Genomic DNA, 27,559 nt, shown 5'->3' on the forward strand with positions numbered 1-27,559 from the left:
GGTAATGGTACTCATAGGGGAGCTGGGCAAAATGGAGTAATATATAATCCTGCCCCAGTCATACTGAGTCTGTAGAGTGTATTTCATCAGAAGCTCAGGGTAGCATCTGAGCTAGAAAGAAAGGGGTCAGTGTTCCCTTTAAACTTCACATTCTTGCTTACACACCTCTGCCCTCAGCTACCTTACTATGCTCAGACCAGTCTGTGTTGGTGTACATATTAATAAAACTTACTGTTGAGTAATTTAGGGCAGAGACACTTGCTATAAATTGTGATTCAACATATTCCTCAGAGAACAGTCAGAAAGGAGTTGCACCCTTACTCTCAGCCCTGACCCTTAATAATCGTGTCGGTTCCTTCCCCTCACCCCTCTCTGGTGCCAGTTTCTTAGCCGAAATTTGAAGTGTAGTCGCCACTGTCCAGTTTTTCTCCCATGTCAATGGACAAGGGCTAATTTATCCTTCTGCCAACATTTGGGAATGGAAAATTCCCTTCTGGACAAGTGAGAGGGCTGGCTTCCTGGGTCCACTTGACATTGGTTCCCCTGAACACCCAGTTTATCTTCCTTTCCCGCTGACTCTAAGTCTTGCAACCTTAATTAGTTTTGTGGCTCCAGTACTGATTTTTGGTTTAATTACAATGTAGCATGGTGATACTGCATTTCATTGTTTAATTGATCCGAAAATTGTTTTTTAGAGACTCTGCTTAAACTTGTTTGAAGTGAAATCTCTGCTTTTGCTTTCTTAATCTATGAAATATCAGCAAACCAAAGGGTTTATGAATATTTGCTAATAACTTTATTAAATCCACATACATAACTATGCAAAAACATAACCTATCGATGGACTTTAAGGAAGCTGAATGCCTTTTAAGTAAGTATTTTCTTTTAGGTTTTGATTTTACCACGGTATTCACATCAGTACTCTTAAGTGATGGAACACCTGAGATAGGTAAGGGGCTGACTTTCTTCTATCGCCATCAGTTTATGGTAATAGATCCAAGTTTATTCTTTAAATCTGAAGTATTTTTACAACCCAGGATATGGTCTGTCTTGGTGAACGTCGTCCTTTGTAAACTTGAGAAGCGTGTCTTCTGCTGTTGGATGAAGTGAAGTGTTCTTAGTGTCAGTTAAATCCAGTTGGTTGACGGTGCTGTTCAGTTCTTCTGTATCCTTGCTGATAGTCTGTAGACTGATTGTTACAGCTGTAATTGTGCATTAGTGTGTCTTTCTCCTTTCAGTTGTTTTTGCTTTGTATATTCCAAAGTTGTACGGTACTTTTAGGCTTCTGTCTCAGTGAACTGGATGCTTTATCACTAGTAACATAGCCACTCCATCTTTCTTTTAAGTAATGTTTACATGGTAAAGGTTTCCATCCTTTCACTGGTAAACCTACCCAAGTCTTTTGAAGTCAGCTTCCTATAGACAGAATATAGTTGGTTTATGGTTTTTCCTGTTTTGATGTAATTATTGATAGGTTTGGATTTAGTTCTCCCATATCTTGTTTCCTGTGTTTTCCCTCTATTTTTTGGTCCTCCGTTTCCCCTTTACTGCCACCTTTTAGGTTATAGGAACATTTTTAAGTATTCCATTTTAATTTATCTATTAGGATTTTGACTGTTATCTCTTGGTATAGGTTTTTTAGTGGTTGCTCTAGAATGAAGTGAGCGTTTTCCTTTTTCAACTACTATCCTCTCCCCTGTTGCCAACTTCTCATAGAAATACTGTAAATGCTCTCGTGTAGGTAGCTCGGCTTCTGGAGTGGCGGGAATTTCAAAATCAGAGGAGCTTTGTGAATCTGCGCTGCTGCTAAGATTTAGTGGCCTTTTCTCCTGAGGCATGTGCTTCCCACTGCTTAGAGTAGTTGTTTCTCCAACACTAGAGGCTATACTTACATCTTGATCTCTGCTTTTCAAATCAGAATATGTGTCCTTTGGGCAAAGTACATTTTGTTCGATCTGAGGGGCAAGAGTATTGTTGATTCCTGGCTTATAGACGCGTCTGCTCGAGGAGGTCATACCCCCATTTCTCTCTTGGGAAGATAACAGAACAGTGTCAGACTGGCTGTCCCAGCCTTGACTTCCTTGTTCTGATATGTGTGTTGACTGGGAAGACGTCTGGGAAGAGATGTGAGTTGATTCCCCATCAGAGGAGTCACTGAAAAGCTTCGGAGACTGAGAGCCCCCTGCCTCTGTGGAGGACGGGAGGTTTTCCAAACAGTCATCATCAGTGAGGTCAGCACTTCTTTTAAAGAACACTTCCCACTGTGGTACTTCCCCGTCAGCCTTCTTCTGGAGCTGTGGGACAGGACCCATGTCTCCTTGAGCTGAAGCTGGGATTTCTGATTCTTCACTTTCACTGTTGGATTCCTCACAATCTATAAAGTCTGCCCAAAGAAAAGTTGGCATACTCTCTGCTCTGAAGCATCCTGTGCTTTCTCTCTGTTTTTCAGGCTGGTTTTGTGATATCGCAGTTGTGGGAAATACCTCAGGGTGAAGAGTTTGCTGGTTTGGAATCTTGTGCCTTAAAGGTACTGGCAGAGGATCATCAAAGAGGTCACTGTCATCGTCCTCCTCTGTGGGATAAACAGAACAGGTGTGTAGGTAACACAATGCAAAAGGAACCAATTTGTGCTTCTAATTAAAAATCCAATTTGTAGCTCTTAGCTACATTTTTTAATTCATGGAATTGCAATTAGTGGGTGTTCACTCTTCTTCCAAGAGAAGTTAAAAGGCCCTGTATTCTTGGGCTATTCTGAACAATTTATCTACCAGCCTTCAACCTGTCATAAAGCCAGACTGTGCGTTGAGACTAAAGATCTGTGCTCCCCAAATAAGGCCACAGAGCCTTAATCAGTGGTTCTCCTCTGGAGAGCTTTTTAAATAAAACAGCTTTCTACATTTCATTTCACACCTAGTGAGTCCCTGAAAGTAGGACCGAATAATTTACTTTTAAAGTTAAGTTCTACAGCCGATTCTGTACGTCAGCTAGGTTTTTGAACCACCCAGACTAAGAGAGACGTTTGCAAACTCGCTGTGCTCTGCAGATAGTAGGTGCTCAAGGAGTTGGCTGATTGACCTAACATTTTCCTTCTGTGAACATTTTCTGATACCTACTTTATGCATGTTATAGGCTGAATGTCTGTGTCCTCCCAAAATTCATAATTTGAAATTCTGACTACAGTGTGATGGTGGTATGTGAAGGTGGGGCCTTTAGACGATAATTAGCTCATGGCGGGGGGGGACCCGTGTGATGGGATTTTAGTGTCCCTGTGAGAAGAGGAAGCAGATTTCTCACCTTCTCCATGCCCATGCACAGAGGAAAGGCCATGTGAGTGCACAGTGAGAAGGTGGCTGAGAGCCAGGAAGTGGGCCCCTACCAGGAACCACATCTGCCAGCACCTTGGGCTTGGACATCCCAGCAGCCGCCAGAAGTGTGAGAAGTAGCCACCCAGTCTCTGGTGATTGTTATGCAGCCCTATGCCAAGAGCACAGGCCATGAGAGACACTGGGGGACACACAGATCAAGTCAGCTTTAACCAAGACACTGAATAAGCCACATCTAGTGTCATTTTACTGTCTTAAGCATGCTGCACTAGCCTGGAGTGAGCCCCGTCCACTTACATTCTGAAAATGAGGACCTTACGTGGAGGATGAAATTTACATAAATTAAAATGACATGGCACGGAACTGGGGGGAAGACAGATACTTTCCTGCGCCCTAATGGCACCTAACCTAACCTCGAAGAAGGAAATAAAATGCTCATGAGGCTACTTACTGTAGAGGGCAGCTTATGTTCTAGTGCAGAACCTTGTGTTAAGAAGCAGGTAATTATAAGTTAACTGTTTTCCCACTGATAAAGGATGTAGCTTAAAACTGCATTTTTAAAAGCTGCTTTTAAAGGGAGGCGGATGGGGAATAGAAACCGTCATCCAGCTCCCATTTTACCAGTGAGGAGGGAGGCCCGGAGAAGATGTGTGACAGTGTGCAGTCAGGAGACCGAAGTCCAGTGTTCTGTATTACAACTACAGTTGTTTAAACAAACAGCTATTTATCTTCTTTTCTAAAGGACTTAAGGTGACTAAGATGTCTAGGGTCTATACTCGGAGTCACCCTGGTCTCCAAATTATGGCTTCATTTATGAGCCACGGATTAATTTGTTATAGCTCCTCCACTAATGTGCCAGTTACCTTTCTGTGGAACTTTTCTGTATCACCTCTAAGTTGGACAGTTTCATGTTCTTCTGGATCAGTGACTATACCAGTATCGTGGTATGTTTCAACTGTAAAAATAATCTGTCAAAACATTTTCACATTAACTCACCTGTATGTATCTGAAAAAAAAGTAAAGTTTCTATACTATTAGAAGTTTATTCTGACGACATGTATTCTTTCTGTTATGACAATATAAAATTTTGAAATTTCTCTCTATGAAAATGGGAAGGCATATAACAGAAAACATCACAATAAAGTGTTGAAATCCTTAACATTTACACAAACTGATAACACACCTAAACCTAATAAAAAAAGACAAATGTCATAATTCATAGGTACTTTCCACCATCGTGTACTGCTGATGTCTGTATAAACTGGTATAATCTACTGGAAAACAATTTGGCAATATGTATGTGTCAGGCACTGTAATTTCTACAATTTCACCCAATAATGAGAGCTGTGAAACAGACTTACATATAATGCCCTCATCACAATATTTATAAAAGTGAAAAGTTCAAAATAACCTAACATGTACAACAGATTAAATATACCATTATATAGTCACGGCATTCAAAAAATTACCACAGACGTGTACAAAGGTGGGAAAATACCCTATATAATAAGGAAAAAAGTCACAACTACCCAGAAATGATAAAATATGAGAGTAAATCTTCATTACCTTGGGTTAAGCAAGAGGTTCTTAGATATGACACCAAAAGCAAAAAAAGCACAAACTATAAAAGAAATTAAATTGGACTTCATCAAAAATTTAAAATTTTACACTTCCAAAGACATCATGAAGAAAGTAAAAAAGACAGCTTTCACAGACCAGAGCACCCTGAAAAGCGGTCTTCCAGGGAAACCCACACCTGGGACTCCAGGTCATTCTTCTTACCTGAGTCTAGGTGGATTGTTCTTGCTCTCTTCAATTTTCCAAGTGGTTTATACTTTGGCTCAGTACTTTGGGAAGATCGGCATAAAGGCTTTAAGCTGAAATGAATATGAATATTTTATTTTTCCTGTTGGGAAGTTGCTGGAATGTAAGCATCACTTTTAGAGATTATAAAAACCTAACTATGGGGGAAACCATACCACTACTTTTCAAAACTGAAAAGCATTGTTTAATAATTAAAAATTACTTCAGGGACTTCCCTGGTGGCACAGTGGTTAAGAATCCGCCTGCCAATGCAGGGGGCACGGTACGAGCCCTGGTCCAGGAAGATCCCACATGCCGCGGAACAACTAAGCCTGTGTGCCACAACTACTGAGCCTGCGCTCTACAGCCTGTGAGCCACAACTACTGAGCCCGCGTGCCACAACTGAAGCCCACGCGCCTACAGCCTGTGCTCCGCAAAAAAGAAGCCACCACAATGAGAAGCCCACACCCAGCGACAGAGTAGCTCCCTCTTGCTGCAACTAGAGAAAGCCTGCGCGCGTGCAGCAACAAACACCCAACGCAGCCAAAAATAAAATTAGGGGCTTCCCTGGTGGCGCAGTGGTTGAGAGTCCGCCTGCCGATGCAGGGGACATGGGTTCGTGCCCCGGTCTGGGAAGATCCCACATGCCGCGGAGCGGCTGGGCCCGTGAGCCATGGCCGCTGAGCCTGCGTGTCCGGAGCCTGTGCTCCGCAACGGGAAAGGCCACAACAGTGAGAGGCCCGCATACCACAAAAATAAATAAATAAATTTATTTTTTAAAAAAATTCGGTATAATAAAGTGGTAAATACAAGCACTTAAAACAACCTGGTAGATATTCATCTAATTGTAGGATTGGGGGGAAAGCAAAACTTTTATCTTTGTTCTTATGCTGCAGAAAAGCAGGTCCTATTCTAATAACCTATTAAGCAATAGAGGAACACGTTCTGGCATTCAGGGAATTCAGTATCGCAATGGCTTCCTTATGCCAGATTCCCAGAAGCGTTTAGGATTTTATGTTAACACACTCACGTGAGGAAAGCCCATATACTCCCAACCAGTACCATATTTACAGCCACACCCATTTTACATCCTTGCCCCTGGTTTCCGGCCCAAAACTTCTCTGGATCCATCCCGCCCAAAAACACAAGTCCCACAAGTAGTAACTACTCACATTTCTTGAACTTTACCCATAGTTGTGCCTAACGGAATGACATTTGGATATACATTCACAGGATAGATGTAGCTCAAGAAATCTTTAATCTGGAAGAAGGAAAATAAAATGCATCAGTTATCTCTACGGTGAAGAGCCCTGGCGTTAGAGCAGCAGATAAAGGGATGCGGGGAAAGAGAAGTAGAAGTCTCTCAAGACTGTGGTCCCAATGCCAGCTGCACATGGGGAGCACCTGGGGACCTCCTAGGAGAAGACAGACCCAACCCCAAAAGTCCCCTAACTGAGCTATGATGGGGCCTGGAGGTCAGTAGGTTTGGATGTTCTTCAGGTGATTCTGTTCCCCAGTAAGGAGTGAGGATCACTGATGAATGGGATGCAGAGGCTCCGTTTCTTCAGATGACATTAGTTCCCTCATCTAGGGTCACTCACCCGTAGTTAACCAATCCCCTTCAAGGAAGTGAGAATTCATCTGAGTATTTAAGACGCACAAGGAAACAAGGTCTTAGAGTTGCATTTCTTTCCTCCGACATAATCGTTAGCAGTACCAAGGGGAACCACATCTTTGAGACTGCTTGATTAGTTCTCAGGGTTTATTCTAATCTAAACAAGGACATGCCAAAATGTCGTGAATACCTTGATTTTCTGCAAAGCTCAGAGTGCTAAACAGGAGGGCTTCTGTCACTATTCCTCAAAACACCTCTAACAACCCAGAAGAGCTTCTGCTTTGCCACTTATTAGATCTTGGTGAGCTTGTGGTCTCGGTTAAGTTACCTAACGTCTCTGAGTCTTAGAGTCTTCATCTAAAAGTATAAATGAGATAATGTGGGTAAAGTGCTTAGCCCTGGTACCTGGCACATAGTTGAACATTCAATAAAACTGTCTATTACAAAGTTGGTAATGACAACACAAAGATTTTTATTCCCTTCTGCAAATGGGGAGACAGAGACACAAATTATTAGCACCCAACTTTTTCAAATAAAGCACCAAGTCAAAACAGGTAGGGAACCCAGGAATTATTAATAACTCTATATTCAAATAAAATGGGAACCTGAAGACAAAGGGGAAAGGCAGGAACAGATACATTCTTTGGATACTTCTCATAAACAATTTCCTTTGTACTTTCAGAGTAGGCATGCAAAAAGAAGCCATTATTTACCTTGCCCACAACCTATATGATTTGCATAATCAATCCAGAGTCGAGGCTGGTAGAAATCTGAGGCTTTTGAAGGGAATAAGAATGAAGAGAGTCTGCTCAGACCCACACCAGAAATGGCCCCTATCTACTCAGAGATGAAGTGGCCACAAGGAGACAAGAGATACCCAGGAGAGGGCATCCTCTCCCACTGGTCCACACCGATGCCCTTTCTTCAGATGCCTGCCTTAAAACTACCCATTAACACAGTCCGTTCTGGTTCTGTGCAGTAGTTCCACTCCATAAGCCACTGCAGACAGTAGACCACTGTTCCTGGGGGAAATAAATACAGTGTTTCCCTGAACCTCCAGTCACAGCGCTTTGTCAACAGATCAAGTACACAACCTTCTTTTATGTGTGCTTCTCTTTAAAGATACCGTCCGTAGAATACACTGCTGATCCATGAACACTGAGCTCATAGCCAGTGGCGCTGCAGCTCACGCCTGAAGAGAACTTATCCGACACAGGCACCGCCTCAGCAGGGCACATCTCGGCCTTCCTGGAGCTTAGGAACACTTGAGAGCACTTCAGCGCTACACTTGGAGGCTGTTTCAAACGGCAAAATCACCCCAAAAAGCACACAAATATGGAAAACGCAGCAGTAAAGAGATGGCAAAGAGGACACTCGTTTACAGCCCGGGAGCTGAAACAAGAAGGCAGGAGGCCACCGTGTGCGACCTGAGTCGGGAATGTGCGTGTCGGGCGACTCAAATCTTTTGCGGCCCTGCTGTGCACGTCTGCAAATGACCACAGAGCGCCACTCGCGCTGATGTGGGGATTCAAACAAATGTCAGTGAGCAGGCAGATTTGTAAATGAGGAATCCGCAAATAATGAGGATCAACCGTACTTGGGGAAAAAAAAAAAAAGGAAATGATCTTTAAATCTATTCACATTTGTTTTCCTTTTTTTGGGGGGTCTCGCCACGTGGCATGCGGGATCTTCCTTCCCTGACCAGGGATGGAACCCGTGCCCCCTGCAGTGGATGCGCGGAGTTCTAACTACTGGACCGCTGGGGAATGCTCCCTACTATTTACATTTTTAAATATAGTTCAGCGTGTTCTATACACAGGATATAGGCGTATTAATTAAAGCAGTTTTCCGGAAAGCCTCTCTCTTCTCACTGGACACAGTGAGAGAAGATGAGTAACCAGAGCTCAGGGTAACCCCGCCACAAGCAGGGTAACTGCTGTCATCCGAGGAGAGAGGGAAGAGAAGAAGCAGGTCAGCTGCTCCACCCCTCTACCCAAGCAGCAGGGAGATGCCTCCCCATTGGGAGCTAACTTTATAGAATCCCAGGAAGGCTGTGCTTCCCAACTTGGCTGCTAACTATACTGAAGAAGAGAAATAAGAGCAGTTTTGACTGAAAAGTTTTCCCCAATTAGAAGCCCTCCCTGTGGCTGAGACAGAAAAGGATGCTGAGGGGTAAGAGGAAGGTTGAGCAACAGTGATGCTGGGCCAGATGCCTAGCCCAGGACAAATCACCAGGAAGGGGCTTTGACAACAACCTAAAAGGATAAACTGATAAAACGTTAACTAAATTATACCATCCAGATGAATTACTTCCAGGCTACTCTCAAATAATCCATTTGCACCTGGAAGCTAAGCCCAGCTATTGAAGAGAGATGTCACTGGGATACTTTGATACCAAATAATCATTTACAGTTTTCTGGCTGACTTGAAAAGAATGCTGCTACCTGACCCCAATGTTCATAGCAGCACAATTTACAATCGCCAAAACATGAAAGCAACCTAAGTGTCCATTGACAGACGAATGGATAAAGAAGATGTGGTACATATATACAATGGGATATTACTCAGCCATAAAAAAGAATGAAATAATGCCATTTGCAGCAACATGGGCGGACCCAGAGATTATCATACTAAGTGAAGAAAGTCAGAAAAAGCCAAGTATTATATCACTTATATGTGAAATCTAAAAAGTGATACAAATGAACTTATTTACAGACATAGAAAACAAACTTATGGTTACCAAAGGGGAAAGGGGGCAGGGGAGGGATAAGTTAGGAGTTTGGGATTAACAGATACACACACTACTATATATAAAATAGATAAACAACAAGGACCTACTGTATGGCACAGGGAACTATATTCAATATTTTGTAATAACCTATAAGGGAAAAGAATCTGAAAAAGAATGTAGATAAATATATATATTTATATATATATAAATAACTGAGTCACTTTACTGTACACTAGAAACTAACAACATTGTAAACCAACCATACTTCAATAAAAAATTTTAAAAAAATGCTGCTACCTGGAGCTCTGCAAGAATCCACCTGTTCAAATCATCACCATGCCCATCCTCACTGCTGCAGAGCTATATCCATGTACCCCCAATACAAAAATAATCACTATCAGGGAAATGTGTTAAGTGCAGAAAGGGCAAAACTAAAATTATGTATGACTTAAAGTGTCATAAAAAGCCAGCTTTTATATTGCTTTTTCTCCAATACATGAAATTACTGAATCCCTGCACTTGTAAGATGCTAGCATTTACTTTGGAAATGCATGAGGATTCTGCAAATAAATTACATATGTCAGGTTCCCATTCTAGTATGTCAATTTCCTATATAAAAAGTACCATAACGGGGACTTTCCTGGCGGTCCAGTGGTTAGGACTCTCAGCTTCCACTGCAGGGGTCACGGGTTCGGTCCCTGGTCGGGGAACTAAGATCCCGCATTTCGTGTGGCACAGGCAAAAAAAAAGTACCATAACAATACCATTTTAAGCCCTCTTCAACTGAATAATTCTACTATACTATGTCCTAAGGACAGGGTCTACACCTCAGTCACCTTTGTTCTTCCTCATTGCTGAATATTCAGGACAATTTTTTAAACGGCTTTTCAGTACAATCAAATTTTGGAAGAGGCCAAGAATCTGCACAGTACCCTAAGGCTACCAATAATGAGATCTTATCTGTAGTACTCCTTCAAATAAGATTTACGATTATTTTTTTTCAATCTTCTTTTTTTCTTACTGAAGTATAGTTGATGTACAATATTATATGTAAGTTACAGGTATACAGTGCAGTGATTTACAACTTTGAAAGGTTATACTCCACATATAGTTATTACAGAATACAGGCCATATTCCCTGGCTTGTATAATGTGGGAGTATCTTCTTTTATCTTCTTAACTATTACTTCCTTGGGGAAGCTTTTTATGTTTTGCTTGTTTGCTTTTTAATTTTATTTATTAAACTATAGTTGATTTACAATATTGTGTTAGTTTCAGGTGTACAGCTTCAGATTCTTTTCCATTATAGGTCATCACAAGACACTGAATACAGTTCCAAGTGCTAAACAGTCAGATTTACGATTTTTTATGACACATGAACAGAAATGAAGTGGGGAATTTAAAATACATTTAGAAAGCAAGTTGGAAAGAAAACCTTAATCATATGTTTTCTTCAATGTTTAGGCTGAAAACAAGTGATGATAGCAATTTCCTTTAGACTTAGTAACACAGCTCATCCACTGAGATGTCTTCCCTAAATTTCTTTAGGAAAAGCCACAACCTGTCTTAAGCGGTAGAAAAAGAGATGCCCGCAGAAGCCACGAAGGGGAGTATATGAGGTCCTCTTACCTCACTGTAGGAGGAGTGAAAAGAAAAGCAGGCTCTGTACGAACTCGCTCCAGTCCTAAAGTGAGATGAAAACACAAAATTAAAGGTCACTTATCAAAACTAAGCTCAGTTCGAAATTTCAAGTCTTCTTATTCAGGCTTCTGCAGTATGAAATCACCTTACCAAAAAGAATTTCTTCCTGGGACAAGGGGGAACTCTTTCCAGAAATGTAAATTTTTGTAGACATTCTGAATGGCCAACGTTAAGGAAATTTGCTAAAACGTGGTGATCAGTATGGGACTCCTCTACTCCACCAAAGGCTTCTACTTCATACAACGTCAGTTCCTAACTCTCTGCCAGGCAAGAGGCCCTGTCTCTAACCCTCTCATCTGTCTAACTCAAGTAAACCCCAGGAAATACTGGCTAATGGTATTAGCCAATAGACAGCTTTGAAAGCCGCATCTCTTTAGTTTAAATAGAGTTTAAATTTCAGAAGTTATTTTCCACAATTATAATATATCCTCTTCTTAGGCTTAGGCTAGATTGCATTTCAACTATCGATTTACCTCAAGGCCAGGTTTCTCTCGAAAGACACTGCTTTGCTTACCTCACAATGACATTGGTTTTTCTGGCTCTTTCTCCAAACCACATAGTGGATGGCTTAATGCTGATTGTGTGGAGTGGAATTCTATTTTTGGAGGTAACGCCACAGGGTAACTTATTCCACTGAAAATATTCCTCTGCCTAAAAAAGATTTTAAAATTATAGTAAAGCAGTTTAATATTTTCAACAAATCTGTTTGTAGGCAGGGCCTCAAAAACAAATGTAGATGAGTTTTCAGACATGAAATATATATATATAGAGAGAGACATGAGGAAACAGGTAAGCCCAAATTGAGGAATGTTCCACAAAACAACTGACCTGAACTCTTCAAATATGTCAGTGTGATGAAAGAAAAGCAAAAGGTTTGAGACTTGATCTACATGAAAAGAAACTGAAGAGGCCTGAGCAAATGCAAAAGATGATTCTTAATAAAATCCTGGATGACTGTATTAAGAACAGGAGGCCCTGCTCTTCCCTCCACAAGCCATAAAGGACATGATCGGGACAACTAGGGAAATTTGAATATGGACTCCATCACATCCAGTAGGGTCGTATCAATGCTAAACTTCCTGAGTGTGGGAACTGTACTGTGGTCGTGCAGGAGAACATCCTTGTTTACGGCAAAGTGTCATGGCATCTGCAACTGACTCTCAAGTGGATTGGGGGGTGGGGGTGCTAGTTACACAGAGACAGACACAGAGTACGTCAGGGAGCAGACGTGATGGTGTTAACACACGGGAAGCCAGAGGAAGAAGACGTGGTGTTTGTATGGCCCAGTGATTCCACACCGGGTATATATCCAGAAAAAAAAAAAAAACACTAATTTGAAAAGATACATGCACCCCAATGTTCATAGCAGCATTATTTACAACTGCCAAGATATGGAATCAACTTAAGTGTCCATCAACAAATGAATGAATAAAGAAGATGTGGTTCATAAAAATATATACAATGAACTACTACTCAGCCATAAAAAAGAATAAAATTTTGCCATCTGCAACAACATGGATGGACTTGTAGGGTATTATGCTAAGTGAAATAAGTCAGACAGAGAAAGACAAATACTGTATGATACATGTAGAATCTAAAAAATACAACAAACTAGTGAATATAACAAAACTCACAGATATAGAGAATAAACTAGTGGTTATCAGTGAGGAGAGGGAAGGGGGAGGGGCAAATAAGGGCATGGGACTAAGAGCTACAAACTCTTAGATTTAAAATGAGCTACAAGGATATATGGTACAACACACGGAATAGAGCCAATATTTTATAGTAGCTATAAATGGAATACAACCTTTAAAAACTGAATCACTACATTGTACAACTGTAACATATAACATTGTACATCAACTACACTTCAATTTAAAATAAAAGAGTACATGGTGTTCTTTGTACTAGTCTAACAAATTTACTGTTTTAAATTTTTTTTTTTTTTTTTTTTTGCGGCATGCAGGCCTCTCACTGTCGTGGCCTCTCCCGTTGCGGAGCACAGGCTCCAGACGCGCAGGCTCAGCGGTCATGGCTCACGGGCCCAGCCGCTCCGCGGCATGTGGGATCCTCCCGGACCGGGGCACGAACCCGTGTCCCCTGCATCGGCAGGTGGACTCTCAACCACTGCGCCACCAGGGAAGCCCTGCTTTAAAATTTATCAAAATAAAGTTGGAGAGGAAAGTAACATGTGTTTTTAAAAGGTTGAAAACCAATGTGACTATTTTCCCAAAGACATTACATTTAGATAGGAATCCTTCGAAACCATGAACACTCCATCCAAATCAAACATCATTGGAGCACTTTTGGTGCTGTTTCCCACGAGGCTGTGGATGAGAGTGCTCCAGGGCTGTGCAGGCTGCTCTGTTGAATATTTTTAAGGCTATGTGACCTGAGGCACATACCTTAAGCTGCTAGAAGTAGTGTTTCAAGGCGAGTAGCCATGTGGGAAATGACAGGGGGTTAGTTAAGCTACTTTGTGGTTTGTGAGAAAATTTAGACCAAAAAGAAATCTGCCAATTAAAATAGTTACGGGGCATGGTAGGGGCAAAGACTACAAGTCCAAAAGAAAAAGGACAAAATAGTTTCTACTTTGTATCTACATTGTTTTTATCCATCCATTAATTCATTGCATGTGTATGTGTGTGTGTACATATACAAACAGAATGATGAAATAAATTCATGATGCAAATTATAGTATGCAGCTGACCAATCATCAAAAGTAATTTCTTACCTAGTAGCTCTCCTGCAGTGGTCTGAAATAGAATCTTCCATGCTATGGATAAGAATCGTTTTTTGTTGTTGTTGTTTTTAAATTTTGCTTTACTTTAGTGCTGAGCAAATTTACTTTAGGATTTTGGCTGATGGAGCTAATATCACTGGTTTTTTTTAATTTATTTATTTTATTTATTTTTATTTTTGGCAGTGTTGGGTCTTTGTTGCTGTGCGTGGGCTTTCTCCAGTTGCGTCAAGCGGGGGCTACTCTTCGTTGCGGTGCATGGGCTTCTCATTGCGGCGGCCTCTCTTGTTGCAGAGCATGGGCTCTAGGCATGCAAGCCTCAATAGTTGGGGCGCACGGGCTCAGTAGTTGTGGCGCACGGGTTTAGGTGCTCCATGGCATGTGAGATCTTCCTGGACCAGGGCTCGAACCCATGTCCCCTGCATTGTCAGGCGGATTCCCAACCACTGTGCCACCAGGGAAGCCCTAATATTACTGTTACAATGATTATCTAAATGTATAAATGCACTGTTTACCAAAATAAAAATTACTCAGCATATGAATGCTAAGATTAAAGATTTAGAGAACAATTAGGATCACACATACCCCTACATGTGAAGATGACTAATTAGTAGCAGTGACATTGAATGACAATATAAATTAAAATGGAAATGTTGAAGGCCAATTTAAAATTTAACACCTGGCAGGTAATAAGAGAAGGGAGTTCTATGGTGGCATCAGAAGACCAATTACCAGCGAGTTTCAAAGACACTAAAAACATTCATTTGAAATTGGACCAGCAATACATGTAACTATTTCAAAATTCAAAGCAAAGTTATATCTAGACATTTATCTCAAATGAGGAGAAGGAAAATAAAGTTTATAAATGCGCACGTGTCATGAGTCTCAGAAGTAAATCACGGGCTTTCCTGGTAGCGCAGTGGTTAAGAATCTGCCTGCCAATGCAGGGGACACAGGTTCAAGCCCTGGTCCGGGAAGATCCCACATGCCGCGGAACAACTAAGCCTGTGAGCCACAAATACTGAGCCTGTGCTCTGGAGCCTGCGAGCCACAACTACTGAGCCCACGTGCCACAACTACTGAAGCCCGCACACCTAGAGCCTGTGCTCCGCAACAAGAGAAGCCACTGCAATGAGAAGCCTGCGCCTCGCAAGGAAGAGAAGTCCCCCACTCGCCGCAACTAGAGAAAGCCTGCACAGAAACGAAGACCTAAGGCAGCCAAACATAAATAAATAAATAAATATATTTTTTTAAAAAGTAAATCACAACGGGTTGTGATTGTTTTCTTAAATTATAAGCTCTAACATGTTACTAATTTCCTTACAAATAAACTGTTCATTACATAAGTCATTACAAATAAACACGTATCAATTGTATAAATATATTTCATTAATAATTAAAAGTACTGAGACTCTGGGAGGGCTCATGCCAAGGGGTACTTCCCACAACTTCTGCTGCCAGTGTCCTTGCCCCACGGTGAGCCACAGCCCCCACCCCCCACCACCTCTGCAGGAGACCCTTCAACACTAGCAGGAACAAAAGCCTTAAGCCAAGAAAGAAAGGACACCAAACCCTGTGATCCTCATGCCACAGCTGAAGACCCATTGTGTCTCAGGAAATGGAACAGAAAAAAGAACCCAAAAAACCTACCCTTTGTAATAGAGATACACCAGAAATACATCTACATGGGAACAACTCCTACAGAACACCTACTGAACGCTGGCAGGAGACCTCAGACCTCCCAAAAGGCAAGAAACCCCCCACGTACTTGGGTAGGGCAAAAGAATAAACAGAGACAAAAGGATAGGGATGGGACCTGCACCAGTGGGAGGGAGCCATGAAGGAGGGAAGGTTTCCATACACTAGGAGCCCCTTTGCGGGCAGAGACTGCGGGTGGCGGAGGGGGGAAGCTTCGGAGCCGCGGAGGAGAGCGCAGCAACGGGGGTGTGGGGGCAAAGCGGAGAGATTCCCGCACAGAGGATCAGTGCCAATCGGCACTCACCAGCCCGAGAGGCTTGTCTGCTCCCCCGCCGGGGCGGGCGGGGCTGGGAGCTGAGGCTCGGGCTTCGGTCCGGTCCGAGCGCAGGGAGAGGACTGGGGTTGGGGGCGTGAACACAGCCTACAGGGGGTTAGTGCACCACGGCTAGCCGGGAGGGAGTCCGGGAAAAGTCTGGAGCTGCCGAAGAGGCAAGAGACTTTTTCTTCCCTCTTTGTTTCCTGGTGCGCGAGGAGAGGGGATTAAGAGCGCTGCTTAAAGGAGCTCCAGAGACGGGCGCGAGCCACGGCTAACAGCGTGGACCCCAGAGACGGGCATGAGACACTAAGGCTGCTGCTGCCGCCACCAGGAAGCCTGTGTGCGAGCACAGGTCACTCTCCACACCCCCATTCTGGGGAGCCTGTGCAGCCCGCCACTGCCAGGGTCCCGGGATCCAGGGAAAACTCCCCCGGGAGAACGCACGGCGCGCCTCAGGCTGGTGCAATGTCACGCCGGCCTCTGCCGCCGCCGCAGGCTCGCCCCGCCTCCATGCTCCTCCCTCCCCCCGGCCTGAGTGAGCCAGAGCCCCCGAAGCAGCTGCTCCTTTAACCCCGTCCTGTCTGAGCGAAGAACAGACGCCCTCCTGTGACCTACACGCAGAGGCGGGGCCAAATCCAAACCTGAACCCCGGAGCTGTGAGAACAAAGAAGAGAAAGGGAAATCTCTCCCAGCAGCCTCAGAAGCAGTGGATTAAAGCTCCACAATCAATTTGATGTACCTGCATCTGTGGAATACCTGAATAGAAAACGAATCATCCCAAATTGAGGAGGTGGGCTTCGAGAGCAAGATTTATGATTTTTTCCCCTTTTCCTGTTTTTGTGAGTGTGTATGTGTATGCTTCTGTGTGAGATTTTGTCTGTATAGCTTTGCTTCCAACATTTGTCCTTGGGTTCTATCTGTCCATGTTTTTTTTTTCTTTAAAAAAATTTTTTTCTTAATAATTATTTTTTCTTTTAATAACTGTATTTTATTTTATCTTTATATTATATTATTTTATCTCCTTCCTTCCTTCCTTCCTCCCTCCCTCCCTCCCTCCCTCTCTCTCTCTCTCTCTCTCTCTCTTTCTTTCTTTCTTTCCCCTTTTATTCTGAGCCATGGGGATGAAAGGCTCTTGGTGCTGCAGCCAGGAGTCAGTGCTGTGCCTCTGAGGTGGGAGAGCCAACTTCAGGACACTGGTGCACAAGAGACCTCCCAGCACCACATAACATCAAATGGCGAAAATCTCCCAGAGATCTCCATCTCAACACTAGCACCCAGCTCCACTCAACGACCAGCAAGCTACAGTGCTGGACACACTATGCCAAACAACTAGCAAGACAGGAACACAACCCCACCCATTAGCAGAGAGGCTGCCTAAAATCATAATAAGTCCACAGACACCCCAAAACACACCACCAGACGTGCACCTGCCCACCAGAAAGACAAGATCCAGCCTCATCCACCAGAACACAGCCACTAGTCCCCTCCACCAGGAAGCCTACACAACCCACTGAACCAACTTTACCTACTGGGGACAGACACCAAAAACAACAGGAACTACAAAGCTGCAGCCTGCAAAAAAGGAGACCCCAAACACAGTAAGATAAGCAAAATGAGAAGACAGAAAAACACACAGCAGATGAAGAAGCAAGATAAAAACCCACCAGACCTAACAAATGAAGAGTAAATAGGCAGTCTACCTGAAAAAGAATTCAGAATAATGATAGTAAAGATGATCCAAAATCTTGAAAATAGAATAGAGAAAATGCAAGAAACATTTAACAAGGACCTAGAAAAACTAAAGATGAAACAAGCAATGATGAACAACACAATAAATGAAATTAAAAATACTCTAGATGGGATCAATAGCAGAATAACTGAGGCAGAAGAACGGATAAGTGACCTGGAAGATAAAATAGTGGAAATAACTACTGCAGAGCAGAATAAAGAAAAAAGAATGAAAAGAACTGAGGACAGTCTCAGAGGCCTCTGGAACAACATTAAATGCACCAACATTCGAATTATAGGGGTTCCAGAAGAAGAAGAGAAAAAGAAAGGGACTGAGAAAATATTTGAAGAGATTAGAGTTGAAAACTTCCCTAATATGGGAAAGGAAATAGTTAATCAAGTCCAGGAAGCACAGAGAGTCCCATACAGGATAAATCCAAGGAGAAATACCCCAAGACACATATTAATCAAACTGTCAAAAATTAAATACAAAGAAAACATGTTAAAAGCAGCAAGGGAAAAACAACAAATAACACACAAGGGAATCCCCATAAGGTTAACAGCTGATCTTTCAGCAGAAACTCTGCAAGCCAGAAGGGACTGGCAAGACATATTTAAAGTGATGAAGGAGAAAAACCTGCAACCAAGATTACTCTACCCGGCAAGGATCTCATTCAGATTTGATGGAGAAATCAAAACCTTTACAGACAAGCAAAAGCTGAGAGAGTTCAGCACCACCAAACCAGCTTTACAACAAATGCTAAAGGAACTTCTCTAGGCAAGAAACACAAGAGAAGATAAAGATCTACAATAACGATCCCAAAACAATTAAGAAAATGAGAATAGGAACATACATATCGATAATTACCTTAAATGTAAATGGACTAAATGCTCCCACCAAAAGACACAGATTGGCTGAATGGATACAAAAACTAGACCCATATATATGCTGTCTACAAGAGACCCTCTTCAGACCTAGAGACACATACAGACTGAAGTAAGGGGATGGAAAAAGATATTCCATGCAAATGGAAAGCAAAAGAAAGCTGGAGTAGCAATTCTCATATCAGACAAAATAGACTTTAAAATAAAGACTATTAGAAGAGACAAAGAAGGACACTACATAATGATCAAGGGATCGATCCAAGAAGAAGATATAACAATTGTAAATATTTATGCACCCAACATAGGAGCACCTCAATACATAAGGCAAATAAGGGGAAATCGACAGTAACACATTCATAGTAGGGGACTTTAACACCCCACTTTCACCAATGGACAGATCATCCAAAATGAAAATAAATAAGGAAACACAAGCTTTAAATGATACATTAAACAAGATGGACTTAATTGATATTTACAGGACATTCCATCCAAAAACAACAGAATACACATTTTTCTCAAGTGCTCATGGAAAATTCTCCAGAATAGATCATATCTTGGGTCACAAATCAAGCCTTGGTAAATTTAAGAAAATTGAAATTGTATCAAGTATCTTTTCTGACCACAACGCTATGAGACTAGATATCAATTACAGGAAAAGATCTGTAAAAAATACAAACACATGGAGGCTAAACAATACACTCCTTAATAACGAAGTGATCACTGAAGAAATCAAACAGGAAATTAAAAAATACCTAGAAACAAATGACAATGGAGACATGATGACCCAAAACCTATGGGATGCAGCAAAAGCAGTTCTAAGAGGGAAGTTTATAGCAATACAACCCTACCTTAAGAAACAGCAAACATCTCGAATAAACAACCTAACCTTGCACCTAAAGCAATTAGAGAAAGAAGAACAAAAACCCCCAAAGTTAGCAGAAGGAAAGAAATCATAAAAATCAGATCAGAAATAAATGAAAAAGAAATGAAGGAAACGATAGCAAAGATCAATAAAACTAAAAGCTGGTTCTTTGAGAAGATAAGGAAAATTGATAAACCATTAGCCAGACTCATCAAGAAAAAAAGGGAGAAGACTCAAATCAATAGAATTAGAAATGAAAAAGGAGAAGTAACAACTGACATTACAGAAATACAAAAGATCATGAGAGATTACTACAAGCAACTCTATGCCAATAAAATGGACAACCTGGAAGAAATGGACAAATTCTTAGAAATGCACAACCTGCCAAGACTGAATCAGGAAGAAATAGAAAATATGAATAGACCAATCACAAGCATGGAAATTGAAACTGTGATTAAAAATCTTCCAACAAACAAAAGCCCAGGACCAGATGGCTTCACAGGAGAATTCTACCAAACTTTTGGAGAAGAGGTAGCACCTATCCTTCTCAAACTCTTCCAAAATATAGCAGAGGGAGGAACACTCCCAAACTCATTCTACGAGGCCACCATCACCCTGATACCAAAACCAGACAAGGATGTCACAAAGAAAGAAAACTACAGGCCAATATCACTGATGAACATAGATGCAAAAATCCTCAACAAAATACTAGCAAACAGAATCCAACAGCACATTAAATGGATCATACACCATGATCAAGTGGGGTTTATTCCAGGAATGCAAGGATTCTTCAATATACGCAAATCAATCAACGTGATACACCATATTAACAAACTGAAGGAGAAAAACCATATGATCATCTCAATAGATGCAGAAAAAGCTTTCAACAAAATTCAACACCCATTTATGATAAAAACCCTCCAGAAAGTAGGCATAGAGGGAACTTTCCTCAACATAATAAAGGCCATATATGGCAAACCCACAGCCAACATCATCCTCAATGGTGAAAAACTGAAAGCATTTCCACTAAGATCAGGAACAAGACAAGGCTGCCCACTCGCACCACTCTTATTCAACATAGTTTTGGAAGATTTAGCCACAGCAATCAGAGAAGAAAAGTAAATAAAAGGAATCCAAATTGGAAAAGAAGAAGTAAAGCTGTCACTGTTTACAGATGACATGATACTATACATAGAGAATCCTAAAGATGCTACCAGAAGACTACTAGAGGTCATCAATGAATTTGGTAAAGTAGCAGGATACAAAATTAATGCACAGAAATCTCTGGCATTCCTATACACTAATGATGAAAAATCTGAAAGTGAAATCAAGAAAACACTCCCATTTACCACTGCAACAAAAAGAATAAAATATCTAGGAATAAACCTACCTAAGGAGACAAAAGACCTGTATGCAGAAAATTATAAGACACTGATGAAAGAAATTAAAGATGATACAAATAGATGGAGAGATATACCATGTTCTTGGATTGGAAGAATCAACATTGTGAAAATGACTCTACTACCCAAAGCAATCTACAGATTCAATGCAATCCCTATCAAACTACCACTGACATTCTTCACAGAACTAGAACAAAAAATTTCACAATTTGTATGGAAACACAAAAGACCCCGAATAGGCAAAGCAATTTTGAGAAAGAAAAACGGAGCTGGAGGAATCAGGCTCCCTGACTTCAGACTATACCACAAAGCTACAGTAATCAAGACAGTATGGTACTGGCACAAAAACAGAAATATAGATCAATGGAACAGGATAGAAAGCCCAGAGATAATCCCACACACATATGGTCACCTTATCTTTGATAAAGGAGGCAGGAATGTACAGTGGAGAAAGGACAGCCTCTTGAATAAGTGGTGCTGGGAAAACTGGACAGGTACATGTAAAAGTATGAGATTAGATCACTCCCTAACACCATACACAAAAATAAGCGCAAAATGGATTAAAGACCTAAATGTAAGGCTAGAAACTATCAAACTCTTAGAGGAAAACATAGGCAGAACACTCTATGACATATATCACAGCAAGATCCTTTTTGACCCACCTCCTAGAGTAATGGAAATAAAAACAAAAATAAACAAATGGGACCTAATGAAACTTCAAAGCTTTTGCACAGCAAAGGAAACCATAAACAAGACCAAAAGACAACCCTCAGAATGGGAGAAAATATTTGCAAATGAAGCAACTGAAAAAGGATTAATCTCCAAAATTTATAAGCAGCTCATGCAGCTCAATAACAAAAAAACAAACAACCCAATCCAAAAATGGGCAGAAGACCTAAATAGACATTCCTCCAAAGAAGATATACAGACTGCCAACAAACATATGAAAGAATGCTCAACATCATTAATCATTAGAGAAATGCAAATCAAAACTACAATGAGATATCATCTCACACCAGTCAGAATGGCCATCATCAAAAAATCTAGAAACAATAAATGCTGGAGAGGGTGTGGAGAAAAGGGAACACTCTTGCACTGCTGGTGGGAATGTGAATTGGTACAGCCACTATGGAGAACAGTACGGAGGTTCCTTAAAAAACTACAAATAGAACTACCATATGACCCAGCAATCCCACTACTGGGCATATACCCTGAGAAAACCATAATTCAAAAAGAGTCATGTACCAAAATGTTCATTGCAGCTCTATTTACAATAGCCCGGAGATGGAAACAACCTAAGTGTCCATTATCGGATGAATGGATAAAGAAGATGTGGCACATATATACAATGGAATATTACTCAGCAATAAAAAGAAACGAAATTGAGCTATTTGTAATGAGGTGGATGGACCTAGAGTCTGTCATACAGAGTGAAGTAAGTCAGAAAGAGAAAGACAAATACCGTATGCTAACACATATATATGGAATTTAAGAAAAAAAAATGTCATGAAGAACCTAGGGGTAAAACAGGAATAAAGACACAGACCTACTAGAGAATGGACTTGAGGATATGGGGAGGGGGAAGGGTAAGCTGTGACAAAGCAAGAGAATGGCATGGACATATATACACTACCAAACGTAAAATAGATAGCTAGTGGGAAGCAGGTACATAGCACAGGGAGATCAGCTCGGTGCTTTGTGACCACCTAGCGGGGTGGGATAGGGAGGGTGGGAGGGAGGGAGACGCAAGAGGGAAGAGATATGGGAACATATGTATATGTATAACTGATTCACTTTGTTATAAAGCAGAAACTAACATACCATTGTAAAGCAATTATACTCCAATAAAGATGTAAAAAAAAATTAAAAGTACTGAATATCTGTGTCTGTTTCCTAATTAGGAAGTTTACGGTAATGGAATACAGTGATGTGTAGTTGCATGACCTTGATCTACGAACACGATCTCAGCCTCAGTTTTTACGTTTGTAAATTGAAGAGCCAACAAAATGGAATTTGAGATTCCTTCTGGACCTAAAATTCTGTTTTTCATGGATCACACAAACAGTAAGAGAAACACTTCACCACATACCTTTGGATGCCGACACGCATGGATCTGAGTGTCACGGTCTGTTGTGAGATGATGAAGAATGTCAGGCATGTTTCGAAACATGTCTAGTTTATTCACGTGAACCTGAGGAAAACAACACAAATAAAGCACATTATTGGAACTGTATTTCCTGTAAATAAAGTGTTCAAGGGTAATTAGGCAAGGGCAAATCATCCAGTTAAAACTAAGTCTTTCTTCTTCCTCGAAGCCTAGTTTTCAGCTATTTCAACGCAGGACGCTGAGATCCCATTTCCAGCAGTCTACGTTACCACCCGTTGTGGGTGGTAATGAAAAGTCTGGCGACTCGGCTGGTGGATTTCATTGGATCGATCCATCAAGAGTCATTCGATTCATATTTATTGTGCACCTGCTCTATGTCAAGCTTTATTCTAAATATGGGGTGTACTGCAGAGAACAATCAAGAATCACTTGCTCATGGAATTCCCTGGCGGTCCAGTGGTTAGGGCTTGGCACTTTCACTGCCGGGGCCCGGGTTTGATCCCTGGTCAGGGAACTAAGATCCCACAAGCCATGAGGCACAGCCAAAAAATAAATAAAATAAAATACTAAACAAATGAATCACTTGCTCATGAAGACACACACAACATGCTGCATACGGGCAGCTGGGGGAGAGGGAGGCCAGTGGGACGAGGAAGTGGAGACCCAGGTCCTCCCTTTCCACACACCTTTTTATTGGATGAAAAGGAGGAGGGCAGATGCAAAAAAGCAAAACAAAACAAAACAAACCTCAGCCACCGTTAGAATTTTAAAGCGAATATGTTTTAAATTGTTAAAACCCACATGTCGGTTTTACTTGAATCGTTTTCTGGGTAGTTTTGAGTAAATAGCAAATACTTAGATTAATACAAGGATAATGAAATAGCACTCCTCAAAAAAGTATGCTCATTTTGAAGTCTGGATAACAAAACACTTTAGAATAATGTTAAATCGCTGTGGTAATTAATACCAAGACAGCTATAGCAAGAACCCGAGCATGAGACTTCCCTGGTGGCGCAGTGGTTAAGAATCCGCCTGCCAATGCAGGGGACACAGGTTCGAGCCCTGGTCCTGGAAGATGCCACATGCCGCGGAGCAACTAAGCCCGTGCGCCACAACTACTGAAGCCCGCGCACCTAGAGCCCGTGAGCCACAACTACCGAGCCTGCGTACTGCAACTACTGAAGCCCACGCACCTAGAGCCTGTGCTCTGCAACAAGAGAAACCACCGCAATGAGAAGCCTGTGCACTGCAACAAAGAGCAGCTCCCGCTCGCCGCAACTAGAGGAAGCCCGCGCGCAGCAACGAAGACCCAACAGATCCAAAAATAAATAAATTAATTAAAAAAGAACCCGAGCATGACTTCTTACTTATCCTGTGAAATCCTGTAACTTATCCTTATTCCTCTCACTACCTGTTTACTAATGAGTAACAAGAAGTAACAAGGAATTGACGTTTCTGGCCTAAGAAGGATATAAAAGAGGCAAATTCTGAGATGTACAGAGAGACAGGGAGAAACTTTCATCCTCACAAAAATGAAGATGCTTGAAAAGGTTGCCATAAATCATCTCTTAGGTCCCTCTATCAAAAGACCTCACCAGGGCCTTCCCTGGTGGTCCAGTGGTTAAGACTCCACACTTCCACTGCAAGGGGGTGCAGGTTCGATCCCTGGTCGGGGAACAAAGATCCCGCATGCCGCCCGGCATGGACATAAATAAATAAATAAATAAATATTTAAATTAAAAAACCTCACTGTTCTCCCTTTTAAAATTCCTTCTCTAGAATTGTTTCTAACCCCTACAGAGGGATTAAGAGACTTGAAAGAGGGCTCACTCTGGGGTGCTTCCGGGGTCACCTTCCTAAGGCCTGCTTTCTCTTCCCCCACCCCCATCCCTGGACCCCTCCTCGGCCCAGGGTTTCTCCCTATGAGGCCTCAGAGCTGGAGGAGCTTCCAGTCTTTTCGATTTCACACACCACTAAAATTCACAAAACAAATTTGGGACTGGTAAGTGGTTGCTACCTTTATATTTTGCCAAGAGAGGACGTGAGAAAAAAAAAAAGCAAATAGTAAAATGTGTGCAACATACAACCTATTACCACTGTGATTTTAATTTAAAGGACCATTTGAACACCAAAGAACATAAGAACGACAATCTCAGAACGAAAGCAAGTCCTTCCCCAAAGAGAATTGGCAGGTTTACACCAAAAACATTTGGACACAAAAACTTAAGGAAGGAAGAAATTAAGGAAAGAAGGGCTTAGGAAGTAAGGGCTTAGGGAGGGAGGGAGGAATTTTCTAAATTGCAAATGCAGAAGCACTAGATCTTTTCAGTTTTACTAAATTACGTTGTATATAAGTGCTAAGTTCTTAGCACAAGTCTGTTAGCTGGGGGATAGATAGTAAAAGTTGACGAATGAAGTAGAATTTAAATGTCCGACTCGTTCCAGCGTTTCGTTTTGTCCAGAGTCGCCACCAAAACTCCATCTCCTCTCATGGGAAGCGGGCGCTGCAGGAAGCACTTGGCATGCTCACCCGGCTGCCCGGGGTCCCGAGAGCCCAGCGTCGAGCCACCTGGAAGGGACGGGCGAACACTGGCTCCCAGCCTGACCTGACGTGAATCGTCCATTGGGAGGAGGCTCAGTGCCTCAGGACAGCGTTCTTCACACACTTCTGACCATGACCCCCAGTAAGAAATATGTTTCCACGGCAACCGAGGATGCACACGCAGCATGTATGTAGAGACGGTCCCAACTTGGGATGCTCGACCCAGGATTATTCGGCTTTGCGATGGTGAGAAACCAATATGCATCCAGTAGAAAACGGACTTCGGATTCTGAGTTACGATCTTTTCCTGAGCTGGCGGTACGATCCTCTCTCATGATGCTGGTCAGCACCGCAGCCAGCTGCCGCCCCAGTGAGCCACGCGATCCCGCGGGTGAACGGCCACCGTCCACAAGCCGACCACCGTTCTGGACCCAGGCAACCCTTCCGGTTTTCACTTTCACTACAGCACTCAATAAATAACGCGAGACACTCCCCACTTTATTGTAAGATAGGCTTTGCATTACATGATTTTGCCCAACTGTAGGCTAATCCAAGTGTTGTGAGCGCTTTTTCTTTTTACATCTTTATTGGAGTGTAATTACGTTACAATGTCACGTTAGTTTCTGCTGTACAACAAAGTGAATCAGCTCTATGTATACATATATCCCCATATCCCCTTCCCTCTTGCGTCTCCCTCCCACCCTCCCTATCCCACCCCTCTAGGTGGTCACAAAGCACCGAGCTGATCTCCCTGTGCTATGCGGCTGCTTCCCACTAGCTATCTATTTTACATTTGGTAGTGTATATATGTCCATGCCACTCTCTCACTTCGTCCCAGCTTCCCCTTCCCCCTCCCCGTGTCCTCAAGTCTGAGCAGGTTTAAGGTAGCTGAGGCTAAGCTATGGTGTTCAGTGGGTCAGGGGTATTTAAATACATTTTGACTCAATGAGATTTTCAACTTACGATGCATTTATTGGGCCGTAGCCCTGTGGTTAAGTCGAGGAAGATCTAGATATGTACGTGTCTGATTCCCCAAATTTTCACAGGACAATGTTTATTCTGACTGTAAGCAATACACTCAGATATTTCCTAGTTCAATTTTATTCTCATTGCTGGTCACAAACACTGAATTTATTTCATGACCCACAGTTTTGAAAAACTACTTCCTTTAGGAGACTTTTCACCAAAGGGCTCTTCCCACTGTCAATTCCTCCTAAGAGGAAGCGAATAAACAAAGACGACAAAGGCTGTCACGGTTTCCAGTCTTGGGGGGGGGGGCTTTGGGGGGAAAGGGGGAAGGAGGGGAAAGGCAGAGTTGGGAGGATGGACAGGACCAAGAGGAAAGAAAGAGCCGTCAGGCACCTGGACTCCGAACTCCTCGCTGAGGTTGGTGAAGAGATACTCGTACCCGTAGGCGGCCTTGCAGCTCAGCCACACTACGTGGTATGGACTCCGCGTGATCCAGCTGCGAACCAGCTCCAGGATCCCGTGCAGACACTCCTCCTGGGCAGGAAGGTTCAAAGGCAGTTAACGCTTTTCCATTCTCAGGATTCCCAGATATTCACGCAAATGGAGATAATCACCATGCGATCTGTAATCCCACAAGCTTCCCTCTAAGAAATGCGGGCCGTGCTCCAGGGAGACGTACCCGACTAGGAATTTGGTAATATTTCGGATCGCAGAAAGTCGTGTCTAAGTACACACTCTGGATGTCTTTCACTCTGAAAACAAAAATGAAACAAGGGGTGTGACTCACCTCATGGGAAATAAAATATGGATAAAATCTAAACTCTTCGTTAGAGAGAGAAAATCTAAGACATCCAAATGGATGTTCCATTTGGAATTTTTTTTTTATTAACAACTTTGTCAGGAAATGATTTCCATATAACAAAATAACACAGATTTTGCATATGTGGTTCAGTGACTTGTGACCAATTCACGTAACTACTACCGCAGTCAGCACACGGAATGTTACCATTACCTCGTTTCAAGAGGAAAAGTTTGCTTTACTGTTACAAATATTATTATAATCGAGTTAGAGTTCTAATAGAAACAAAGGCTCATATTTGGGGGGAGGGGGGAGAACAATAAAACCTTTAAAACAGTGC

At 42.2% G+C, this 27,559-nt stretch overlaps 1 protein-coding gene and 1 long non-coding RNA gene across 7 annotated transcripts in view; one reads left to right on the forward strand and one right to left on the reverse strand.

Moving 5' to 3' along the window:
• Positions 1–773: 773 nt before the first annotated feature.
• The window catches only part of DCLRE1C (DNA cross-link repair 1C), a 63,874-nt gene continuing 37,088 nt past the window's right edge, over positions 774–27,559 (reverse strand). For 4 of the 6 annotated variants that reach the window (XM_027121937.1, XM_027121935.1, XM_027121939.1 and 1 more), the window contains 8 exons: positions 27,100–27,172; positions 26,814–26,954; positions 22,892–22,993; positions 11,688–11,824; positions 11,102–11,156; positions 6,300–6,388; positions 5,106–5,200; positions 774–2,572 (listed from right to left, as the gene is read on the reverse strand). In XM_027121937.1, the coding sequence (XP_026977738.1) occupies positions 1,596–2,572; positions 5,106–5,200; positions 6,300–6,388; positions 11,102–11,156; positions 11,688–11,824; positions 22,892–22,993; positions 26,814–26,954; positions 27,100–27,172 (1,669 nt within the window). In that variant the 3' untranslated portion in view covers positions 774–1,595. Of the gene's footprint in view, positions 2,573–5,105; positions 5,201–6,299; positions 7,100–11,101; positions 11,157–11,687; positions 11,825–22,891; positions 22,994–26,813; positions 26,955–27,099; positions 27,173–27,559 lie in introns of those variants that run through there. The other 2 variants (XM_027121936.1, XM_027121940.1) reach the window with 2 other exon arrangements.
• On the forward strand, positions 2,485–4,366 carry LOC113628375 (uncharacterized). The gene is made up of 2 exons (XR_003436031.1): positions 2,485–2,592; positions 3,583–4,366. It is a non-coding gene; the product is annotated as an uncharacterized LOC113628375 (long non-coding RNA).

Source organism: Aethalodelphis obliquidens, unplaced genomic scaffold (assembly GCF_003676395.1).
Source record: "Aethalodelphis obliquidens isolate GAN/ISIS:26980383/991018 unplaced genomic scaffold, ASM367639v1 scaffold23, whole genome shotgun sequence".
In the NCBI taxonomy this organism is placed as follows: domain Eukaryota; kingdom Metazoa; phylum Chordata; class Mammalia; order Artiodactyla; family Delphinidae; genus Aethalodelphis; species Aethalodelphis obliquidens.